Genomic DNA, 23,150 nt, shown 5'->3' with positions numbered 1-23,150 from the left:
GAACATAATTCTAATGTATTGCATATAACCAAATATTGTCAACGAGTAATGTTTATTAAACAGTTTTTGCTGTGCGGGAAAATCCAATTTCAATCATCATTCAACGAGACTACTACAATTTCAATCATCATTCAACGAGACTACTACAATTTCAATCATCATTCAACGAGACTACAATGTAAGTGAGTGCACAATAACTGTAAATAAAACTATGTTCAAAATTCTTTACAACAACCCGCGCATTTGTCTTTGCAATTCTCAAGATTTTTTCTAATGAAAATAAATCATCAAATTGCATGAACCCAAAGTTACAGAATTAACTGACCTTGCCTTAGCGATATATCATACATGGATTAATAAAAGATTTTTTCATCTACATTAGACATATTCATCACCTGTTAACTTGGTCAAACTGTCCAGTTTATTCGGCATATTTGTAATTGTCCTCTACATTAAAGAAACATAAGAATGCGACCATCAATATGATACTGGGGAGTTTCATTAGAATGTACGAAAACAAAATTTAACTTAACGTCAATTCCACATTTTAACACTTTATCACAATTCACAAATAGTTGAAACGTTATTAAACAAAAAGAATGATAGCATAATGCTCTATCCAACAACTACAAACAATAACGACTTTATCTAACAACATTTGAAAAACTAACCTTCCACTCCTCTTTCTTGTAAACGACACAAGAGCCCCGCGCTAAAAGTCCCGGTCTGCTATACCGGTCACAAGCCCGGGACTTGTAGCGCGGGGCTCTTGTCTTGTTTACAAGGAAGAGGAGTGGAAGGTTAATTCACAAATGCTGCAAAATTCATTCAAATGTTCCTTGCAAGGTTTATATAATATTCAATCAAATTACAACGTCAGGATCAAAGTCCTTCGTGATTCGATGACACACAAAACTTGTCAAAGAAGATTTGAACTTCGAAGAAAAACAATGCGTACGTAAGTTAACTGTGTGTACTCGCAACATTCGGCGATTTACGTAACTATAATGTACGTATAACTAGAAAATTTCAATCATAAATTCTTTAAAACCTGTGTATTTCGTAGATGAAGCGTATGAAGAGCCATCAAGTTGGGAAGTTGTCTATACATGAAAGCAAAATATGACGAATAAAATTTTAATTGTATCATTTGACTGTTAGACGTGATCTCTTTTAATGACAAGCAACACATCACAAAATTTGATTTCCCACCTTAGCTGTGCGTGCATTAGAGGATTGTTGTTTAAAATCTAGAGGAAATATCAAAGTAAATTAAATAATATATTTAATTCACTTGTAGTACCTAAAGACGTTGTGTGTATCAAGCATCTTGTGCACCATTGTATATTTGGTATTGTGTTGAGCATTATATGTTTTTAGACGCTTTGCAAGGCATTTCTTAGTCAATTAAAAATGCTATTTTGAAGAAGCCTGTACGTTCTATAAGTCAGTTGTAACAATAAAATTGGGAAAACGTGAAAACGCTTCAAAAACATTGAAGGAGGCCTTTAAAAACACAAGAATTAAGGTCCCTCGCGTCGTTAGAACATACCGCGGGTAACTTTTTGAGCTAGAAAACTCAGACATTAGTTTATTCAAAAGATAATGAAAAGCGTTTTGCTAGTTTTTGGCTCATACGTATCATACTGTGTTTTTGTTGTCTCCATCATTTGGTTAAAAATCTCCTTTTTAGAGATGGTGTGTCTCCCATGTGATTCATTTTATTCTTTATGCAGGATGTAAGATTTTCTTTTACCCATATTTGAAATGAGTATTGTTGGTTACAGGTACAAAACAAAAAGGTTTAGGATTTCTTTCAAAGCAAAATAGAGCCACTTACCAATACTTGAAGGTTCACTAATCTCCGTAGTTGAGGTGGTAGAGAATCTGGAAAAATTTTAAATATTGAAATCTTTAGCATATGAAAAATGAATGTGATGATCAAAAACGGATACAAAATAACAACTTTTTATTTTCTTATCAAAGAATTTTACTTGAACCAAGATTATGATGGTCAATAAAATAAAGATACAAACCAAGTTGGTTGTCACTGAGATCCAAATACATTAAATCTGTGCAGTTGATGAATAACTAAACATAAAATATGAAAATGAACAATTTTCAGTAAACAGATAATAATTATAAAATTGAGAATATAATCATACACACCTGATTTGGAATATTTTCAATCCTAAATGAACCAAAAATCAAGAGAATGTAAAAAACATCTCACACACGACTACATCTTACTTCCTCTTTTGCAGGGGTCTCCAAACTACGGCCCGCGGGCCAGATGCGGCCCGTTTGGCCTCTCAATCCGGCCCGCAGAGACAATTAAGAAAGACAATTTCACCACTCACATTGAGAAAACTGAACAGACTAATTGTGATTTTGTTATAATATTACTCTTGGTTGAAATTTAACCTTTAAATTTTGAATAAATATTTTCTTAACTAATGAAGCTTGTGTTATGTACTTCGTTTTATTAAAATATTTGCTCTTTGACCAGCAGTATACGATTCTTCGGCCCTCAACATGCTGGATGAAAGTCATGTGGCCCTCTGGCTGTAAAGTTTGGAGACCCCTGCTCTATTGGATGGAAATTTTAATTTGCAAAAATTCTTACTTCCTCTATTGAATGGAAACTTTAATTTACATAAAGTAAAAGCCTCAGATCTCACCTATTATTGGCCAGTGATAAAACACAGAGAGAGTGTGCATTTTCCAGTTCTTCAGGTACCTACAAATAAAAAGAAACTACTTTACTAAAAACATACTTGTAAATGTTTAGTAAAATATTTGAATTTTATCACCTCTTTTAACTGGTTATGACTGAAATCCTTAATGGAAAAAAAAAACATTAAAAAATTTTTAGTAATTCTTGCAGGTATCAAAATCATCAAATGAAAAAGTCAGATTCATTTAAAAGTCTTACCACAGTCAGTAGTTCTTCCAAGCTGAACACGCCATTGGGAATACCAGAATTTTTCAGTTGATTCTTCCGAGCATTAATCACCTGAGTTTAAAGTTTTTGAAGTTAGTGTTGGCAAGATGTTCTAGGTAATATTTGTGGTCAAGATATGATGAAGACATAAATTGGCCATTAAGACAATTTATACATCATTTTCAGGTTCGAACAAATCATTATGATTTCAACTACACAACCAGGACATCTTGACCCCAAATTCATAGGTTCCATTTCGTACTTACAAATAACCAATATAAACACAATGTCTAAACTTAGTTTATGAAAATTTCATCTCAAAATACATAATACATACTTTAAGATTGCTCAAAGCAGTTAAATCCCCATTATGAAGGCTGTTCAACTGGTTCTTTTTCACAGACAAATGTTCCTTGATAAAATAGATGAAGCAAAACATCTTATCCTTTCATACTTTAGCTTTCACACCATCTTTATCGCAGACATTTTTTTGCACTCAAGGTCTTCAATAACATTAAAATAATATAAAGTTATAAGTTTCGAGTGAGATAAATAAAACATCAAACAAAGGTAAAACATGACAAAGAATAGATACAGTATATAGGATTTTGCAATAGATAACAAACATGTAATGGATGTAACTTATTTATTGCATTTATGAAATTCTTTCTTTATATCCTTAGAAAAGGCAAAAAAACATGACATGGTAATACCTTGTCAACATCCTATTTCAAGGCCATCATAACAAATACAAGCCATAAAATTACCCCAAATCAAAACTTACTGATATAAATTTTGGTTAAGAATTTGTAAAAGTTTCTTACAAGTTTCTTTAGATGAGATATTTCATCAGGTAACTCGTGCAGTTTTGTTTTGTCCAATTTCAACCATCTTAAATTAGGCATGTTTCCAACTCTTTCTGGGAATGATTTGTCCTGTTTAGCATGAAAAATGTGTAAGAAATATTTCAGCAAACTTATGCCGTGCTCATTATATTTTTAGTGAGTTTAATACAGCTAAAAGTACTGGCGTTTATAAAAAATGCCTAGCTGCTTTAGAGCTTTGACGAAACTACGAAGAAAACTGAAAACATTTCAACTTAAAGGACAACCAGCTGTAAATTGTGTAAAAACACTTTCTGAATTGATCAACTATGCAGTGCAGACTGTTTTTCAAGTTTATTTATACTTCAATTGCGTGTTTCGTCAACACAAACCTCAAAATCATTTTGAGAAAAGTCGACACCACGAACAAATGGTAAAATTCCAGCAGCCATCTTCGATCAATAAACATAGGTACGTGCTACGGACATGAATTTTAAATTAGTTTTACAAATCTGTGTCACGTGTTCCTGGACTAGAGACAACCAGTGACAACTGATTAGACTGACACCTACTACTGAATGCAAACGTGTTCGCTGTTTTGCTATGTGCCGCTGTTAAAGAATACCGATCTTCTTGTTATTTGTTGACTTCTTGTCGTCTATATAATGATGGCCCAACAAGATGTGAATAATGAAGAACATCTCTTATCAACAATTGAAATGCTTAGGAATGAGAACTTAGAGTTATGGAATAAAGTAAAAACTCTGAGTACAAAGTTGGAAGATGTAGAGTCAGAGCGTGATTCTTTACAGAGAGATTTAATAAGTTCACGTAAGATCAACAATGAATTTAGGAATGAGAACTTAGAGTTGAAACATGAAAATAAAACTCTGAGTACAAAGTTGAAAGCTGTAGAGTCAGAGCGTGATTTCTCACGTAAGATCATCGATGAACTGTCCATAGAAATAAAATCAGTGAAAGTCAATGGTATGTCTCCGATAAATATCGCGTACCCGGAGGAAAAAGTGATTAACTTGGTCAGGGAAAATATTAGATTGAATTATGAAAAGAGTAAGTGGTTTCTTCTCAGTCAACAAAACGTGAAAGAGTATCAAAATCACCTTTATACAACAGGTCAATTATGCTCAGTGAATTGTTTCTTGTGTTGTATTTTATGGATCTGCAATAACAAGCTCAATTTATATCTTTGCGGCTGTCAGTTCCTAATACTGTTATACCCAGATGTAGTTGATCAAATCAAACCCGAGCTTCGTAGCTGTGAACACTTGATAGTGGAGATATTTTTTAGAAAAGAAATTGTCTATTCAATTTTTGATTTTACCAGAGGAAATGACCAGAATGAAAACAAAGACAAGATACTTAAAATTTGGAATGCAATTAACAATCCTAAACCTGAACAAAGAGTAACATTAATTCTTTCATTGCATAAGTGTAACCAAAGTAGCAAAGGAGAAGTGTTTCATGTTGAAAGTGAAAGCCTTGGACATGCTGAAGTGTTTGATGTTGAAAGAAGACCTGGTCCCAGAAAAATAATAAAGTATGATCCCCAGACTCGAAAGAGGGATACTGTAAACTTTCAGTCATTTTATGACCATGTAAAGGACTTTAAAAAGCTTATCTTATTTGGTGTTGGCTTGGTTAAATTAGAGAAAACAATTAATGATTTTAAAGAAAAAGAACAATTGCATATAACATACGAACCCAATGGAGAAACAAGACACGAAATTCCATCATCTTTGGGCCATACTTAATGGGACAAGCTTAAACAGTGATATGAAGGCGATGGGTATAAGGAGAGATATGGCGAGAGATAGAGACGTTTGGCATAGAAAAGTTCATGGACCGGTCAACCCCCCTGGCAGGGATTAATACTGGCCGGAATACAAATGTTGTTTGTTTGTTTGTTTTGTGTGTTTGTGCCATACTTAATGGGACAAGCTTTCCTGACACTTGTTGCATAATTACTATATACATACATATAGATACAATTTATTATCAAATGAATTGTATGCAAAACAATAAAGTGCTCAATATCAATTTCAGTTGGAGCGGTTCAAGTTTAAATTACAATCTACTTGAATACCATTGTTGGAAGGGAAACGCAGTGTAGTGGATATTATCAAAATATTGATCATAATTTGAAGTTATATATAAACACACGTAGAAATATAGATTTATAGATTAATAAAAAATATCAACATCAATTTCAACATTGTTCAAATAATTTTTAAAAATGCTAGTCGGCAAACTATGGAACACAACAAATTTTTCATTTATTAATTAAGTTTGATTTTTGTTCTGGACTATGGTGGGAATAGACCTTTAAAACCAGAGGTCTCTACAGTCTATAGTATTAGTGGCTTAATCCTTGGATGTATTTAAACAGCAACTGCAAGAGTGCAAGAACAAGAACTGAAACATTTATGATGAATTAGAGATTTTATACAAGTATAATTCAGCACATATTCATACATGTTTGATGTTAAGCCTATAATAATATACATGAAAAAATTTCTCAATTCTGATTGGTTAAGAGCAGTGCAATTTCACATAAATACCAGTGCAAAAATGTGAAACAGTTCAAAAAGAAATACAGTGCGCTTTCTTTTTGAAAAATGCACTTCTGATTGGTTAGTCAAACAAAGAAATCATGTCAGAGCCAATCAAATTAAAACATTTCAAAAGCAGAATAACCATGTAATAACCATGTAATAACCATGACCAGCCGACAATTTAAAGAAATATAGTATAAAGCAAATCCCGAAGAAGCAAGACAAAGTCATCCTCATAACCTCTGTAAAACAAATCGCACCATTAGAGATGTTTGCTTTCTGTTGATATAATTTCTAACTTGAACCTATTTATAACGATGACATTATTTTACATTGTGTATAACCAAAGTTTTGAGACAATGAAAAAATAGATAATGCATTACCTTAATCTGTTTAATAGGTCGCCAAGGATTAAAGAGGCATTTGTAAACCTTTGTATTCATCATCGTTCAACAACTCAGCATTGTTAGTTTCATTGCATCCATCCTTATTTTCAATCTTAAGCAACATTTTGAAGTAGATTTGACACACGTGCATTCATTTGCCACCTTTAACATAATCTTTAAATTCTTCCAAATTCATTGCTCTTGGAACTGAACTTTTCTGGGGATCACAAATCTGAATTTTGTCAGCACATCTGGTTTCCAAATTGCATGCCACAGTGACTGAAACTTTTATTTGTTTCATTTTTTGGAATTCTTCCCAATAGAATGATGTAATTTTGCTGGAGTTTATCATAATCCATGCACATAATGAAGTCCCAAACATCAACACAATTCTAAGAATAGTCAAAATCTTCTTGCTTGTAGATTATGTTTAATTCATAAAGCCAATCCAGCAAGTCGGTGCTCGAATGCCATGAATAATCACGAGTTTCTTTTTTGTATTTTGATAGGATTTTTTCCAGCAGATGATGATTGCATGGAGTTAATCCTTTGATTGTCCAATAAATCCATACCAGGCAAACTGTCACACAGTCAGAAAAGCAAGCCCTTAACTTTAACATGATTTTCATATCTTCCAAATCTTCATTTAAATTATTGATATGATCGTCTTATTCTGCTAATTTTTTTTCGCTAAGTACTAGTAACGTTCTTTTCAGATGTAAAATCTCACTTTTCAGGTTCTTTATACGATCATCGTTAGAATCTTGACTCATTTTTTAAGATGTAATGCTGAACAAGTGTAAACTGATAAAAATATTGAAGCAAAATAATTTACACAACGTACTTCCGTTTAAACTTTGTATTTGAGACTTAAAACGTTGAAATTTCATAAATAACCAGAATGTTTTTTGCTTCGAACAAGAAATTTATACTACAATGACGATGTAAGAATCAGGGGCGGATCTAGAGTATGTCAAATCCGTCGCGCGACTGATGTTTGAAATTCAAAAATTACCTATTCATATTAATTAAAAATTCATTAATTATTCTTACTTTATTATCGCATTTACTTCGTGATAAAAATCCAGCTTTATTTATTATTGAAAACTAATGACTAATCAATGAATATCTCGTTGGTAACCAGATCAGTTGAATTTTAATTGACATGGAATAACCGACTGATAAGGGGGGTGGCTTGACTGATTCGACTGATAAAGGCGTCTATGAACGCCAAAAACGCTTATTTTATTGGTCAATGGCCAGATCAGTGGACAGTTTGGAATGGTCTCGACCGATAAGAGGGGTGGCCGGACGTATAAGGGAGTCCAATTGCTATCTTACAATTGGTTCATTTGAATTTTTGCTTTATTGTGATTGGTTTGACGGATTTCGACTGATAGCCAACTGAACTAACATAGTCAAGCTCACTGTCTGAATTGAATGTTTGACTGTTTCATAGTAATTTTTATAAGCATGATAGAAACTAAACTATAATCAGATGAAATTTATGGAAATCTTTTACAAATTCATATATTGACATGATTCTTGTTATTTTTTTAGTGTTACATGGCTGCTTGAAGAATATGGAGTTGCTGGTCCGAACAAGAAGTTGGCATTCCATTATTCAACGTGGCTTCAATTCTTTCCGTTTTTCTGGTGTTACTTGGGTACTTAGAGCGTATGCATTTCCTAAACGTATGTAAAGTTTTGATTCTCGTTTATGATACATAGCGTTCCCAAGTCGCAATTGGGTATTGTTTCTAAGTTTTTAAGAGATTTACGATCAAAATTTTATCTGTTGTCAACATTTCCATTTATTTTTTTCCTGAAAATGAATTTCTGTTTGCAGAAACCGATCATTCAGTATTATCAACTTGCTGTTTCATCCACAAAAAATGCTAAACGATCATACGGGGCAGCTGCTTGGCAGTTTTGAATATCATATGATTTTTACATTCTTTTATTGAATTTTTAATTTCAGAGAATTTGATTGGTAGTCTTGACGGTCGTTATGGATTTACCTGCAAACATTGGCTCATAGATCGTGCCAGTAGAGGTTTTATATTGTTTGAGAGGAAGAGAGTCTTAGAGAAAAGTTGCATTAAAAAGTACGTTTTCCAGTTAAATCGCAACATTAATTGTAGTTTTGATCATTTTTAGAAAAATTCAAAATACATCAGTGACACAATAAAATTGTAGTGAGCCTGTGGGAACATAAAATACTCGCGATTTGATATCATTTATATTAGTTTGTTAGCTTTATATGACTAAACAGAACATACGTGAGTGTCTACACTGTAGTGACAAAGCACATGAAATATCAAAAAAACTGTAAAGTTTTTGAAACGTAAAGACAGCGTCATATTTTTTAGCAACTTGCTATCCCATAATTGTGTAACTTTGATCAGTTGCGTTTTAATTGTTGCTATACATCGTATTTACTCATACTTTTCTCTAAAATTAATGTTTTATCGCTATAAAATCATATAGGAGTCGTAGTTGACATCAAAAAGTGCAATTTTAATTTTCTACCATTGTAAGAGCTCTAAATTTGTATTTTTGTAGTTTGTGTCACAAGCAATGTCTACCGCCAACCAATTACCAAAGTTTAAAGCCAACACTGGTATTATGCATTCTCACCCATTTCCATGCACAACGCTATTCATTCATTTTCAGCAGTTTTAAAAGACAATTTGGAAAATTGTGAGTCTCTTAGCGACCAAATGTTTTTAATGTTCTTCCTCTCTCACTTAACTCGCGTTTCTGGAACTATTATTGTTATCGTACACTAGTCGTGTTCACTTCTGCCCTTTGAAATGAGCTAGACAGCCCATATAAATACTTGAAATAGACTGCGCTTCTATCGCATAATATTCCCGTGCCTGCTTCTTATTGGCATTTTTATACTTAGTACGACTTTTACTGGTTAGTACTGCCCAATGGCGTGGAGGTATAGTTTTTATTGCGGTGGCCAAAACAAATTTTGCGCCCCTTTCACCTTTTCTTAAAGCTATTTTCAGTTATTTTAGTTATTTTTATTTTATAAAACACAAGCATGAATCTTCATAAAAAAGAAAGTAACTTAAAAACAAAGTATCATCAAGCAATTATATGTCTGTTACGATACTTGTTTTTCATAGTAAAATATATTTATATTAATGCCTTTGCAAGCGTTGGGGAGGTTTCCACAAGTAAAGTTATGATTCTATCTTTGTTGATAGAAACTAGAGTTTTTCTTTCAACTTCCTTTAAAAGCAATGATTCCAGACGTTCCTGTACCATCGTAGATCGGTACCTCGTTTTTACTCTCTTCAGGGAAGAAAAGAACGTTCAGCAGTTGCTGAGCTAATGGGTATGGCCACTGCAATTGAATAAACTTTGCATAATGTTGGGTTTGCGTCGACTAAATGGTACTTTGGGAAACAAAGCAGCTTCAAGGCATCTAAGAATGACGGAATTTTAGCCTTCTCGGTAATTGACGCATTCTTTAAATGCTTACTTATCTCAGTATCAGAATTATTTTCATCATCATCATCACCATCACCATCATCAATACTTTCAAAGTTCTGCTCATTATGATTATGGTCACATTGAGTTGTAAACTGAGAACAGTGAAATTTTTTAAATGTTTCTGCAAAGCTTAACGGCTCAGTAGCGCATCTTTGGGAATCTATATTATACACATCACAAAGGGTTTTCACTCCAGATTGAAGATCGTGAGATGTCTTGTACTTGCTCTAGAGCTCGTGAAATTGATTAGGTGCGAATAAAGCAAATGATTTCATTAGTGGTCGCTTCGGGACTTCTTGCATATAATCTCCGCAATAAAAATATATCATCTATTGTGAATGCATTGGCAATGGAGCTTTACCGTTGAAGAAAAAAAGAAAAGTTGTGAATGCGATTTTCAACGATGCTGAACGATAAAATTGCGTCAACCCAGCAATACTGTACAATCAAAAAAGTTATGTCATATTGCAGCACGTTATATTCAGAGAAAAATTCTGTGATAATCGTATAAAATAAATTCTAAATTCTTTAATAATCGTATAAAAGTCGTAGTTAACATGAAAAAGTGCATTTTTAATCTATTAACATTACAAGAGAAACTCGTAGCTATTTTTGTGGTGTGTCACAGGCAATACTTACTGTCAGCCAACTTCAACATTGATAACTAACCACAGTTGCATACACTTTTTTATTCAATTTGAACAATAGTATTTTGATCATAGTCTCTATGGCTAAATTCCGCCCTGAATTTTCATCGTCTTTTTTCTTTGATATTTTTTGTAGACAGTAGTAAAAACGGTGGAGAAATTAAAGTTATTGCAGCATTTGAAAACAAGAGAATTACGTGTAAGTTTTTTCAATCCTGGGTGGGGTGTAATCTTGTCAATATTAAAAATTGGAACACATTCATAGTTTGATTGAATTTTCATGATCTTCTCCAAACTTATCGGAATTACTCCTATGTACAAATCCTCCGATGGTGCGTATAAAATTGAAGAAATTTATTGGGGAAAATAAAAAATATATAAATGCGATAACTATACAGTAATTCCACGGAATTGGGAGTTTTTTTGTTACGTTTTTAACCACAAGTAAGGTTACGGATATCGTTGGGACTAAATCTCGTTGATAACAAGTTTTCAAGATTGTCTATGACGAGTAAAGAAACCTTCATATAGTTATGCGTCACGTGAAATTATTTGTTCAAATGAAGTGGATTTGATGTTTTATTTATTAGCTATTGCTTAGTCTATCCCATTCAATCAGCATATCAAAATTAATAATTTTTCTCGTAATACTTTTTATTTTCTACAGTTATGAAACGTTTAATAATTTGTTAATAAACAAGCGTTTGCAAAACGATTGCAAAAACGAGTAAGAAAGCATAGAGAAAATGAATGATCATTTATCTTCTATAAGAGCTCACCATGGACTCATATTGTCGGAGGTTTTCGTATAATGGATCATATGCTAAAATATGATGAAAAATACGATACAGAGAAAGTAAATTCCAGTTGAATGGTTTAGAAAATGAAATATTTATCTTTTCTGTTTCGTTGTTTGGACCAAATTTATGGTGAAGTATGTGTTTCTTCTAATGTATTTGCTTATGACTCACACCAAAGGCATTTTCGAAAGCATTCGCGTGTAAAATTTAAACTAAGCCCTTTCAAAACTCCTCCAATCTCCGCCACCAAGTGTCGCCAGGTCACTATATCTTGCTGTGATCTTTTCAAATTGAGAAAATTTATGTAGGTACGAGGACTTGCAAAACAAGTCATTCTTGTTGTTTTGATGCTTGTAGTCAGACGATAGTAAAAACGGTAGAGAAGTTGATAGCGTTGAATTACTTGAAGATCGGAGAATTTTCTGTAGGTTTTGCAGACTTATTTGTATTGTACTCTCATCAAAAGTCAATATTAAAAACCGGAACGCTTTAAAACGTAAGGTTGAATTTTGCAGATTTTTTCATTCATTAGAAAAGTCATTATGTCAGAAGTTAAATTTGATCACATAAAGCCTGTCTTTCTTCCTTATTTACATGTCTAATTTCCGAGTACAAATCTTCAGATTATATTTTTAACAGGATAATTCTTTGCAACTCACAGGAATCAAAGCAAAAATTATTTTGGCAACAACAATTCAAACTAAAACCTTTTCATATTAATTGGTGTATTTTTGTAGAGTTATTATTCTCTAGTCAAGATGCAGATTTTCGATTTCCAAAAAAACAAGGCAATAACATAGGTTTTTACTTTGTTAACGTGTATGCATGACAAAAGTGGTATGATATACGTGGCAGGAAGAGCACACGCATGCAAATTTTCTTATGAAAATGAATATGCTTGGAAATGATTTCAATACTTAGAGTTATAGGCTGATAAGTTTATTTCATAAAGGTGAAGAACCTTATTGATGAGAATTAGAAGAATCAACCTTTTGAGAAAGTTTATCATTAACCAATTATCTATGCTGCATTACTGCAATCTTGAATAGATTAAATGCAACTTTTATCAAATGTATATCTTTTGAAGCTTCCAAAGATTTAATCATGTGCTTTTTCCGTATACTATCTAACGATGGCAAACGGATTATAAGAATTTGATTCTTGGTGCGTCTTGTGATTTTCCTTTGACACAGATTCATTGCGCTGTGGATCTGAACTTTGGGGTTATAATAAGTTTGTTATGTAAGTTGCAATTTACAATGCATTGTGACGTGTCCTTACCTCCCTATTTGGAAACTACATACGAATTAAGATTGGACTGCACCAAGGGCTTTGTACTACAAGACATTTTAAAACTTTTGGATCCTGGTCAACCTGATATATCTCTATAATAAAAAATTGGCACCTTTATTTTGTTGTTTGGTTTTATTTCCGAGAAAAATCATTATTTACTACAAGTTCATCAATAAAATGCTGAGGATTTTTCAAAGCACGTTTCGGTATTGACGCATCTTTGTTTATCCATGCACAATTTTGTTCAAATATGTATTAGACACGAGTTGGAGGAAATGTCCCAATTTTTATATATATATTTATATGTTTAAATTTGGACACATTCGTAGTTTTATTGAATTTTCATGATCTTCTCCAAACTCATCGGAATTACTCCTATGTACAAATCCTCCGATGGTGCGTATAACATTGAACAAATTTATTGGGAAAAATAAAAAATATATAAATGCGATAACTATACAGTAATTCCATGGAATTGGGAGTTTTTTTGTTACGTTTTTAACCAGAAGTAAAGTTACAGATTTCGTTGGGACTAAATCTCGTTGATAACAAGTTTTCAAGATTGTCTATGACGAGTAAAGAAACCTTCATATAGTTATGCGTCAAGTGAAATTGTTTGTTCAAATGAAGTGGATTGATGTTTTATTTATTAGCCACTGCTTGGTCTATCCCATTTAATCAGCATATCCAAATTAATAATTTTTCTCGTAATACTTTTTATTTTCTACAGTTATGAAACGTTTAATAATTTGTCAATAAACAATCGTTTACAAAACCATTGCAAGAACGAGTAAGAAAGCATAGAGAAAATGAATGATCATTTATCTTCTATAAGAGCTCACCATGGACTCATATTGTCAGCGGTTTTTGTATAATGGATCATATGCTAAAATATGATGAGAAATACGATAAAGAGAAAGTAAATTCCAGTTGAATGGTTTAGAAAATGAAATATTTTCTTTTCTGTTTCGCTGTTTGGACCAAATTTATGGTGATGTATGTGATGAATAACCGACTATTTTTGTGTTTCTTCTAATGTATTTGCTTATGACTCACACCAAAGGCATTTTCGAAAGCATTCGCGTGTAAAATTTAAACTAAGCCCTTTCAAAACTCCTCCAATCTCCGCCACCAAGGGTCGCCAGGTCACTATATCTTGCTGTGATCTTTTCAAATTGAGAAAATTTATGTAGGTATGAGGACTTGCAAAACAAGTCATTCTTGTTGTTTTGATGCTTGTAGTCAGACGATAGTAAAACGGTAAAGAAGTTAATAGCGTTGAATTACTTGAAGACCGGAGAATTTTCTGTAAGTTTTGCAGACTTATTTGTATTGTACTCTCATCAAAAGTCAATATTAAAACCGGAACGCTTTAAAACGTAAGGTTGAATTTTGCAGATTTTTTCATTCATTAGAAAAGGCATTATGTCAGAAGTTAAATTTGATCACATAAAGCCTGTCTTTCTTCCTTATTTATATGTCTATTTTCCGAGTACAAATCTTCAGATTATATTTTTAACAGGATAATTCTTTGCAACTCACAGGAATCAAAGCAAAATTATTTAGGCAATAACAATTCAAACTAAAACCATTTCATAATAATTGGTGTATTTTTGTAGAGTTATTATTCTCTAGTCAAGATGCAGATTTTCGATTTCCAAAAAAACAAGGCAATAACATAGGTTTTTACTTTGTTAACGTGTATGCATGACAAAAGTGGTATGATATACGTGGCAGGAAGAGCACACGCATGCAAATTTTCTTATGAAAATGAATATGCTTGGAAATGATTTCAATACTTAGAGTTATAGGCTGATAAGTTTATTTCATAAAGGTGAAGAACCTTATTGATGAGAATTAGAAGAATCAACCTTTTGAGAAAGTTTATCATTAACCAATTATCTATGCTGCATTACTGCAATCTTGAATAGATTAAATGCAACTTTTATCAAATGTATATCTTTTGAAGCTTCCAAAGATTTAATCATGTGCTTTTTCCGTATACTATCTAACGATGGCAAACGGATTATAAGAATTTGATTCTTGGTGCGTCTTGTGATTTTCCTTTGACACAGATTCATTGCGCTGTGGATCTGAACTTTGGGGTTATAATAAGTTTGTTATGTAAGTTGCAATTTACAATGCATTGTAACGTGTCCTTACCTCCCTATTTGGAAACTACATACGAATTAAGATTGGACTGCACCAAGGGCTTTGTACTACGAGACATTTTAAAACTTTTGGATCCTGGTCAACCTGATATATCTCTATAATAAAAAATTGGCACCTTTATTTTGTTGTTTGGTTTTATTTCCGAGAAAAATCATTATTTACTACAAGTTCATCAATAAAATGCTGAGGATTTTTCAAAGCACGTTTCGGTATTGACGCATCTTTGTTTATCCATGCACAATTTTGTTCAAATATGTATTAGACACGAGTTGGAGGAAATGTCCCAATTTTATATATATATTTATATGTTTAAATTTGGACACATTCGTAGTTTTATTGAATTTTCATGATCTTCTCCAAACTCATCGGAATTACTCCTATGTACAAATCCTCCGATGGTGCGTATAACATTGAACAAATTTATTGGGAAAAATAAAAAATATATAAATGCGATAACTATACAGTAATTCCATGGAATTGGGAGTTTTTTTGTTACGTTTTTAACCAGAAGTAAAGTTACAGATTTCGTTGGGACTAAATCTCGTTGATAACAAGTTTTCAAGATTGTCTATGACGAGTAAAGAAACCTTCATATAGTTATGCGTCAAGTGAAATTGTTTGTTCAAATGAAGTGGATTGATGTTTTATTTATTAGCCACTGCTTGGTCTATCCCATTTAATCAGCATATCAAAATTAATAATTTTTCTCGTAATACTTTTTATTTTCTACAGTTATGAAACGTTTAATAATTTGTTAATAAACAAGCGTTCGCAAAACGATTGCAAGAACGAGTAAGAAAGCATAGAGAAAATGAATGATCATTTATCTTCTATAAGAGCTCACCATGGACTCATATTGTCAGAGGTTTTCGTATAATGGATCATATGCTAAAATATGATGAGAAATACGATAAAGAGAAAGTAAATTCCAGTTGAATGGTTCAGAAAATGAAATATTTTTCTTTTCTGTTTCGTTGTTTGGACCAAATTTATGGTGATGTATGTGATGAATAACCGACTATTTTTTGTGTTTCTTCTAATGTATTTGCTTATGACTCACACCAAAGGCATTTTCGAAAGCATTCGCGTGTAAAATTTAAACTAAGCCCTTTCAAAACTTCTCCAATCTCCGCCACCAAGTGTCGCCAGGTCACTGTATCTTGCTGTGATCTTTTCAAATTGAGAAAATTTATGTAGGTACGAGGACTTGCAAAACAAGTCATTCTTGTTGTTTTGATGCTTGTAGTCAGACGATAGTAAAAACGGTAAAGAAGTTAATAGCGTTGAATTACTTCAAGACCGGAGAATTTTCTGTAAGTTTTGCAGACTTATTTGTATTGTACTCTCATCAAAAGTCAATATTAAAAACCGGAACGCTTTAAAACGTAAGGTTGAATTTTGCAGATTTTTTCATTCATTAGAAAAGGCATTATGTCAGAAGTTAAATTTGATCACATAAAGCCTGTCTTTCTTCCTTATTTATATGTCTATTTTCCGAGTACAAATCTTCAGATTAAATTTTTAACAGAATATATCTTTGCAACTCACCGGAATCAAAGTAAAAATTATTTAGGATATAACAATTCAAACTAAAACCATTTCATAATAATTGGTGTATTTTTGTAGAGTTTTTATTCTCTAGTCAAGATGCAGATTTTCGATTTCCAAAAAACAAGGCAATAACATAGGTTTTTACTTTGTTAACGTGTATGCATGACAAAAGTGGTATGATATACGTGGCAGGAAGAGCACACGCAAGCAAATTTTCTTATGAAAAAGAATATGCTTGGAAATGATTTCAATACTTAGAGTCATAGGTGGATAAGTTTATTTCATAAAGGTGAAGAACCTTATTGATGAGAATTAGAAGAATCAACATTTTGAGAAAGTTTATCATTAACCAATTATCTATGCTGCATTACTGCAATCTTGAATAGATTAAATGCAACTTTTATCAAATGTATATCTTTTGAAGCTTCCAAAGATTTAATCATGTGCTTTTTCCGTATACTATCTAACGATGGCAAACGGATTATAAGAATTTGATTCTTGGTGCGTCTTGTGATTTTCCTTTGACACAGATTCATTGCGCTGTGGATCTGAACTTTGGGGTTATAATAAGTTTGTTATGTATGTTGCAATTTACAATGCATTGTAACGTGTCCTTACCTCCCTATTTGGAAACTACATACGAATTAAGATTGGACTGCACCGAGGGCTTTGTACTACGAGACATTTTAAAACTTTTGGATCCTGGTCAACCTCATATATTTCTATAATAAAAAATTGGCGCCTTTATTTTGTTGTTTGGTTTTCTTTCCTAGAAAATTCATTATTTGCTACAAATTCATCAATAAAACGCTGAGGATTTTTCAAAGCACGTTTCGGTATTGATGCATCTTTGTTTATCCATGCACAATTTTGCTCAAATATGTATTAGACACGAGTTGGAGGAAATGTCCCAATTTTTATATATATATTTATATGTTTAAATTTGGACACATTCGTAGTTTTATTGAATTTTCATTGTTTGTACAGGAAATGTGTGGGTGTCAATTGTGTATTGTCATTGTGAATTAGTGTGAAGTGTAATGTTTTTAGTTGATCGTTTGTTTGTATTGTGAAAATAAGTCGTTTGTAAGGTGCTGGTAATTGCTGTGATCTGTTCAGGGGGGTTTGTTCCAAGTTGGTATACAAACTTTCTAATGTAAGCCGTTGTCTATAGTCAGTACTGTAAATAATGCATTTTGCCTAGTCCCACCCAATGTTGTGCTTTGTCAGTCGCTGATGTTCGGCAATGTGATTTGTTGTCTTGTTTCTTTGTAGCTCGTTTTTGTTCAGCAAGTTTTATGTTTAAGTTCCTGTCAGTCCCCCCCCCCTGATGTAGGAAATGTGGCAGTCGGAGCAGTTTATTTTGTAAATTGCACCTAGTCGTTCGTTGGGTTGTTCTTTGTCATTTATGTTCGTTAGTACTTGTCGTAACGTTGTGATTGGTTTATGTGCGACACGTATGTTGTATGGTCGTAAGATCCACGAGATAGTCTCAGACGTACCTTTGAACTAAGAATTTATAACTGCGAGCAAACATAACGTCGTTAAGCATAAGACGCTTTTATAGTGCACAATCGGTTGTGTTTTGAAATATTTGAAGTAAAAGATAGATGTTTACCTATGTACCTATTAATAATATTCACTTACAATTGCTTTCCACAGCCAAAACTGTCAAACATTATTGGAAACTTATTTAAGTGTGATTCTAATAAAAGTGAAAGACATGACTCTGACGATAACTATCGCTTAACATTACCAAACGTCAGTTAACAGGAACAGAAACAGTTATTCACAAAATTGCACTAACCTGGACAATCTACATCTACAAAGTGTTTAAATAACACGTCGACGCTTGTTGATAAAATTATAAAAGAGTATAGTTAAACTAAGAACTTGGCAATTTTTAGTGTAACTTCGCTTTCGACTAACCTAGGACCAATTTTCGATGCCCCACCGGCAAAATTGGCTTTTACTTTGTCCCCCCCCCCCCACTTGCAAAATCCTGGCGACGCTAATGAACGCAAAATATTTAATATTTACTGTTATGCCTTGTGCCTTTATAAATAATCGTTCTGGATAACTAGAATCAGATTCACAAATGCCCCAAAACTCAAAAGCATCTCCTAACCATTTTATTGCCACTATTCTACATAAACAATACTATGTCCAACAATACTATGTCCAACCAAAATAGTTTCCACGCAACATGCTTGAACGCAATGGTAGTATAATTTGTTGCAGTTGATTTGTAATAAATTAATAAACTTTTAGTTTGAGGCCCCGTTTACACTATTCCGGATTGCTATCTTAGCAGGTTGAATATTCTTTGTAGTAAAAGAATATATACCTGTAACATATACACCTAGGACTGTAGAACCCAGTCTACTAGATGCCTGACACCGCCAAAATTCTATACTTGCAAGTGAAACAAGCCGCCATCTTGAAAGGTGGCTAAACTGACGATATTTACGATTAATATCTACTTTTCCTGAGTTGATATACAGTTACAGGGCTGATAGTCTAGGTTTGGTTTTTAGACGTCAAGTTTGAGCATGCTCAAATGCTCTTATCTAATCAGCTTACGAATAGTTCACTAGAAAATACATTACTTGGTAATGCTGATTTCTGAGGGCAGGACAATAAAATAAAGAAAATTAAGAGTAAAATAAGAGAAAAGTAAATAAGAGTAGAGTATAAAAACCCTGACCAGCCTACAATTTAAAGAAATATAGTATAAAGGAAATTCCGAAGAAGCAAGACATCTTGAGATTGCAAAATATGCATCAAAACAAGACGAGAAGTAAACTGTAAATTTTCGACTTTATTTCAAAGTCATTCTCAGACAGAATCAGAGTATGAATGCAGAATTTCTTATGGTTATACTTTACACTTTTGAATATTTCAAATGTAGTAAGATTACTTTTGGTTCTTTGTAGAATCGCGTATTCTAGAATAGTGTTAGTGGTTTGGGGGAAGCCAGAGAAGCAATAGAAGTTTGAGATTGAGGAATTAAAGTGTCCTTTCACCTTTTGACTCTGCTATACCGGTCACAAGCCCGGGACTTGTAGGGTAAGGCTCTCTGCTTTTGAGCAGACTTGTCTCGTTTACAAGGAGGAGGAGTGGAAGGTTTTTACTTACTATTTTATGATTGCTTTAGTGTAAGAAAAATATGATTAAGGTGTTTTGCAAATTGCTACTCGCATTAGGTTTGGTCAGCTTAATATTCTCATATAATTTCTGTAAGAGTGAGTATATACATCGAGGAGAATGAGTTCTAGTTTTAAAATGTTGCCTGGAAACAACATGAAACGTAGAATACCAGAACATGACGCAAAACGCATTATAAATAGTAGCAACTCGCCCTAAATAGTTATACGTAAACAAATTAATCCTCTAGAAAGTAGAAACAATCTGCCATCAGAATCTACAATGACACTAATCAACTTTTTTTAATCGCCATTGTCGAAGGGTTTTTTCAACACCATGACTGCCTACGTCATTGTGCACGTAAATACACTAGCTGTGTTGTTCAAAATGAGGATATAAAAGATCTTTTAAAGTGAGACATTTTCATTTGAGATTTTCACTGTTTCTAGAAGACGGGAATTGAAAGGAAGACTTGCGTCAAGTGAACATCATGGAGAAACTCGCGTCGATTTTTGCTGCCTTTATTCTATCATTGGTAAGGACCTTGTAAATTTACGCTGTTTTTTTTTTAATTTTGAGAAGGATAAACAATTTCTATCATAGTTTTTACATATAGAGCGTGAAAATTAAGCTCAGCAACTAAATGATGATGAAAAACAAATTATTTCTTTGCACCCAGTTATGTAGCTAAATTTAAAATCATTACAATCGCTCAATTTTGAAATAGCTGCGACACAAAATAAAAATTCCGCACTTAACTGAACAGCTATATCATTCTTACATGCAAACACCGTTTTAAATTTATCATAAATACATACATCTATATAAAGCAATAATGCAAAACCAGGTTTGGCATTTTTCGTGGCACGTTTGTTCACGAAAGTTAAAACAGATTTTTCATTTTTTGTTCTAGATAATTTCCATCAATACAAGCCAAGGTAAGGTTCTATAATGAAAAACATAAACGCAAGAGAGCTTCAATTTTTTGTGGGGTAGTACTTTACTTGTCCGAATTTCAAACATATCCATGAGCCATGTAGTAATTTATTATCACTAGCAAGTTTTGTGTTTTAAATCAATTGGTAGAATAAACTGACATCCTTGTAGCAATTTTCACCTTTGCGCTTTAGCACAAAGCAGTTATGCGTCTGCCAATTCGTTTTTGGGACTGTATACTATCCTACTGTACGCGCAGTCGAGACAAAATTCTCACTTTTACTCAATATAACTATTTCAATTTAACTATTTCACATCATAGACAATCTTAAGCATTTCAAGCTTTTACATTCACAGCCAGCGACAGAAGAGCCCTGACTTTCAACGTGTCACAACTAATTAAGTATCAACATAAGTTCCTATTTCCGTTCTTCCATAAGTTCCTTGTGTCAAATAACAAATATCTACTACTTATTTACATAAGTTCAGACAATACTTTCGGGCCCCTAACGACTGATTTGGAAGTGGTAAAGTTGCTAGCAAGAAACGCATAAGGCACGATATAAAGGGCCTCTAGTCCAAGGGTTCTGACTATATAAGAAGAGTTTTTTTTTCCTTTTTTTGCGAGCATGTTGAGCAAGCAAACGCAAATTTATCTGTAATTGCACAACCTCATAGATGAAAGTCGTCTTTTCTCGCAGTCTTACACAATAACAAATGATGCAAATATATCAAAAACAACCGGCTTTTGCTCACTTTGTCTTATTCCTGGAGTGTGTTTTGTACTATATTCCTTACTCATCATTCCTTCAAGCATCTTCCTTCACAACAGGTTACTTATCGACATGCGCAAGTGACTTGTATGCAGTTGGTACGAATGGGAAATTTTATAAAGCTTCTCCACCTACACATGCATACGATAATTGGATTCGTCGTGCAAAGGCAATTGGCAATGGAGGTTGGAATCGCTTCAAGTTCCTCTTTTTTGGACCTGGCGATGCCTTGTATGCAGTTGGTATTAATGGAGAATTTTATAAAGCTTCTCCACCTACATGTGCAAACGATAACTGGATTAGGCGTGCAACGAAAATTGGCAATGGAGGTTGGAATCACTTCAAGTTCCTCTTTTTTGGACCAGGCGATGCCTTGTATGCAGTTGGTTATAATGGAAAATTTTATAAAGCTTCTCCACCTAGAAATGCAAACGATAACTGGATTAGGCGTGCAACGAAAATTGGCAATGGAGGTTGGGCCAAATTCAAATTTCTGTTTTTCGGTCCCGATTTAAACCTATACGCCGTAAGACCAGGAAGAAATCAGTTTCTAACGTCGTACGAACCAAGAAATGCGTTCGACAACTGGGAACGTCGCGCCACGATCATCGGCACAGGAGGTTGGCACGACTTTAAGTTCCTATTCTTTGGTCCTGGAGGTTATCTTTACGCGGTATCAAATGATGGTTCATTTCGAAAAGCCCCACATCCAACGTACCCTAGGGATAACTGGACTGCTCGCTCAACTAAAATCGGTACTTCGGGATGGGCGAGTTTCCGATTTCTGTTTTAGTTCTCTTTTATATACGTACATGGTTTGAGTTAACTTTTACTTTTACAGCAAATTGAAATAAAGTTGTAATTGAAGCATTACATGAGATGTGTTATTTTTTCCCCATAGCTAGTTTTAATGTAGTATATTTCCCAAACCCATTTGTTTTTCTAGATTTTCGCACATAACAATGATTCTTTGATGTTTTTTTCAACAATTTTTCGCCAAATAAGAATTTTATTCGTAAAATCCCGTTTTGTTTCTCATGCTAATCGGGAGATGCAGAAATTTTCTACTGCTTTTGAAATTCGCAAATCGCGTAAAATTGATATGGGAAGTAGCTAAAAATATCTTGGTTGCGCATTCAAATACAGGAGTTTCGTTTCAAAATATTGTTGTAGTGTACAGACGATTTTAACAGAATCCATGCGACGTAAATTGAATTGTAGATGACAAACCGTTTTCACAAAAGAAAAAAATTTAACACTAACTGAACCAAAGAATATGTTTCCAGACGGAGAAACTAGACACCAAAACAAAAACAAAGTATAATTTGACCTTGAACTGACTGATAATGAAATTGTAAACGCTGATCTCTGCACCATACTGTAAAAAACCGCCAAAAGGTAAGTATTTTTAAAATTTCATCCGCATTATTATGCTTTCCGTGCGCATGCTCACACTTGTACTTGTGAAGCGACAATCCCCCAAATAATCGTCATATTCTCTTCGAGTCCTATAAATTTCAGGGTAACAGCCTCCAACTCTAAAAAACTATAAAGTAAATGGTTTGAGCCCGGGAGTATCGTTACATGTTTTTAA

General features: G+C 33.3%; 2 protein-coding genes and 2 long non-coding RNA genes across 10 annotated transcripts in view; 3 read left to right on the top strand and 1 right to left on the bottom strand.

Moving 5' to 3' along the window:
• Positions 1–23,150, bottom strand: part of LOC124449477 (protein flightless-1 homolog) — a 60,706-nt gene that overhangs the window by 36,251 nt on the left and 1,305 nt on the right. For 2 of the 5 annotated variants that reach the window (XR_006949418.1, XM_047000395.1), the window contains exons 1-12: positions 4,161–4,221; positions 3,769–3,879; positions 3,282–3,356; positions 2,936–3,016; positions 2,814–2,840; positions 2,682–2,740; positions 2,170–2,191; positions 2,037–2,091; positions 1,841–1,887; positions 1,213–1,250; positions 1,052–1,103; positions 396–447 (exon numbers count right to left, since the gene is read on the bottom strand). Coding sequence is in view for 4 of the 5 variants with exons in the window: in XM_047000395.1 (XP_046856351.1) it covers positions 396–447; positions 1,052–1,103; positions 1,213–1,250; positions 1,841–1,887; positions 2,037–2,091; positions 2,170–2,191; positions 2,682–2,740; positions 2,814–2,840; positions 2,936–3,016; positions 3,282–3,356; positions 3,769–3,879; positions 4,161–4,220 (679 nt within the window). In the remaining variant the exon portion in view is untranslated. Of the gene's footprint in view, positions 1–395; positions 448–1,051; positions 1,104–1,212; positions 1,251–1,840; positions 1,888–2,036; positions 2,092–2,169; positions 2,192–2,681; positions 2,741–2,813; positions 2,841–2,935; positions 3,017–3,281; positions 3,357–3,768; positions 3,880–4,160; positions 4,222–23,150 lie in introns of those variants that run through there. The other 3 variants (XM_047000397.1, XM_047000396.1, XM_047000398.1) reach the window with 3 other exon arrangements.
• On the top strand, positions 8,802–11,093 carry LOC124449503. Its single transcript, XR_006949423.1, has 3 exons — positions 8,802–8,835; positions 9,293–9,430; positions 11,021–11,093. It is a non-coding gene; the product is annotated as an uncharacterized LOC124449503 (long non-coding RNA).
• On the top strand, positions 11,881–13,752 carry LOC124449502. The gene is made up of 2 exons (XR_006949422.1): positions 11,881–12,108; positions 13,708–13,752. It is a non-coding gene; the product is annotated as an uncharacterized LOC124449502 (long non-coding RNA).
• On the top strand, positions 16,358–22,429 carry LOC124449491 (tachylectin-2-like). Of its 3 annotated transcripts, XM_047000424.1 has the most exons (5): positions 16,359–16,462; positions 20,297–20,382; positions 20,761–20,785; positions 21,616–21,885; positions 22,030–22,429. In XM_047000424.1, the coding sequence occupies exons 2-5, from the start codon at positions 20,338–20,340 to the stop codon at positions 22,347–22,349; spliced, it is 660 nt and encodes a 219-aa protein (XP_046856380.1). In that variant the 5' UTR covers positions 16,359–16,462; positions 20,297–20,337; the 3' UTR covers positions 22,350–22,429. The 3 variants fall into 3 exon arrangements, with proteins under 3 accessions (XP_046856379.1, XP_046856378.1, XP_046856380.1); XM_047000423.1 differs by having other exon boundaries at positions 16,358–16,462; positions 20,300–20,382; positions 21,616–22,429; XM_047000422.1 differs by having other exon boundaries at positions 16,358–16,462; positions 21,616–22,429.

This window comes from Xenia sp. Carnegie-2017, unplaced genomic scaffold (genome assembly GCF_021976095.1).
Source record: "Xenia sp. Carnegie-2017 unplaced genomic scaffold, XeniaSp_v1 HiC_scaffold_23, whole genome shotgun sequence".
Taxonomy (NCBI): Eukaryota; Metazoa; Cnidaria; class Anthozoa; order Malacalcyonacea; family Xeniidae; genus Xenia; species Xenia sp. Carnegie-2017.
The sequence above is the reverse complement of the archived record's forward strand: the minus strand, read 5'-3'. Positions and strand labels throughout refer to the sequence as shown.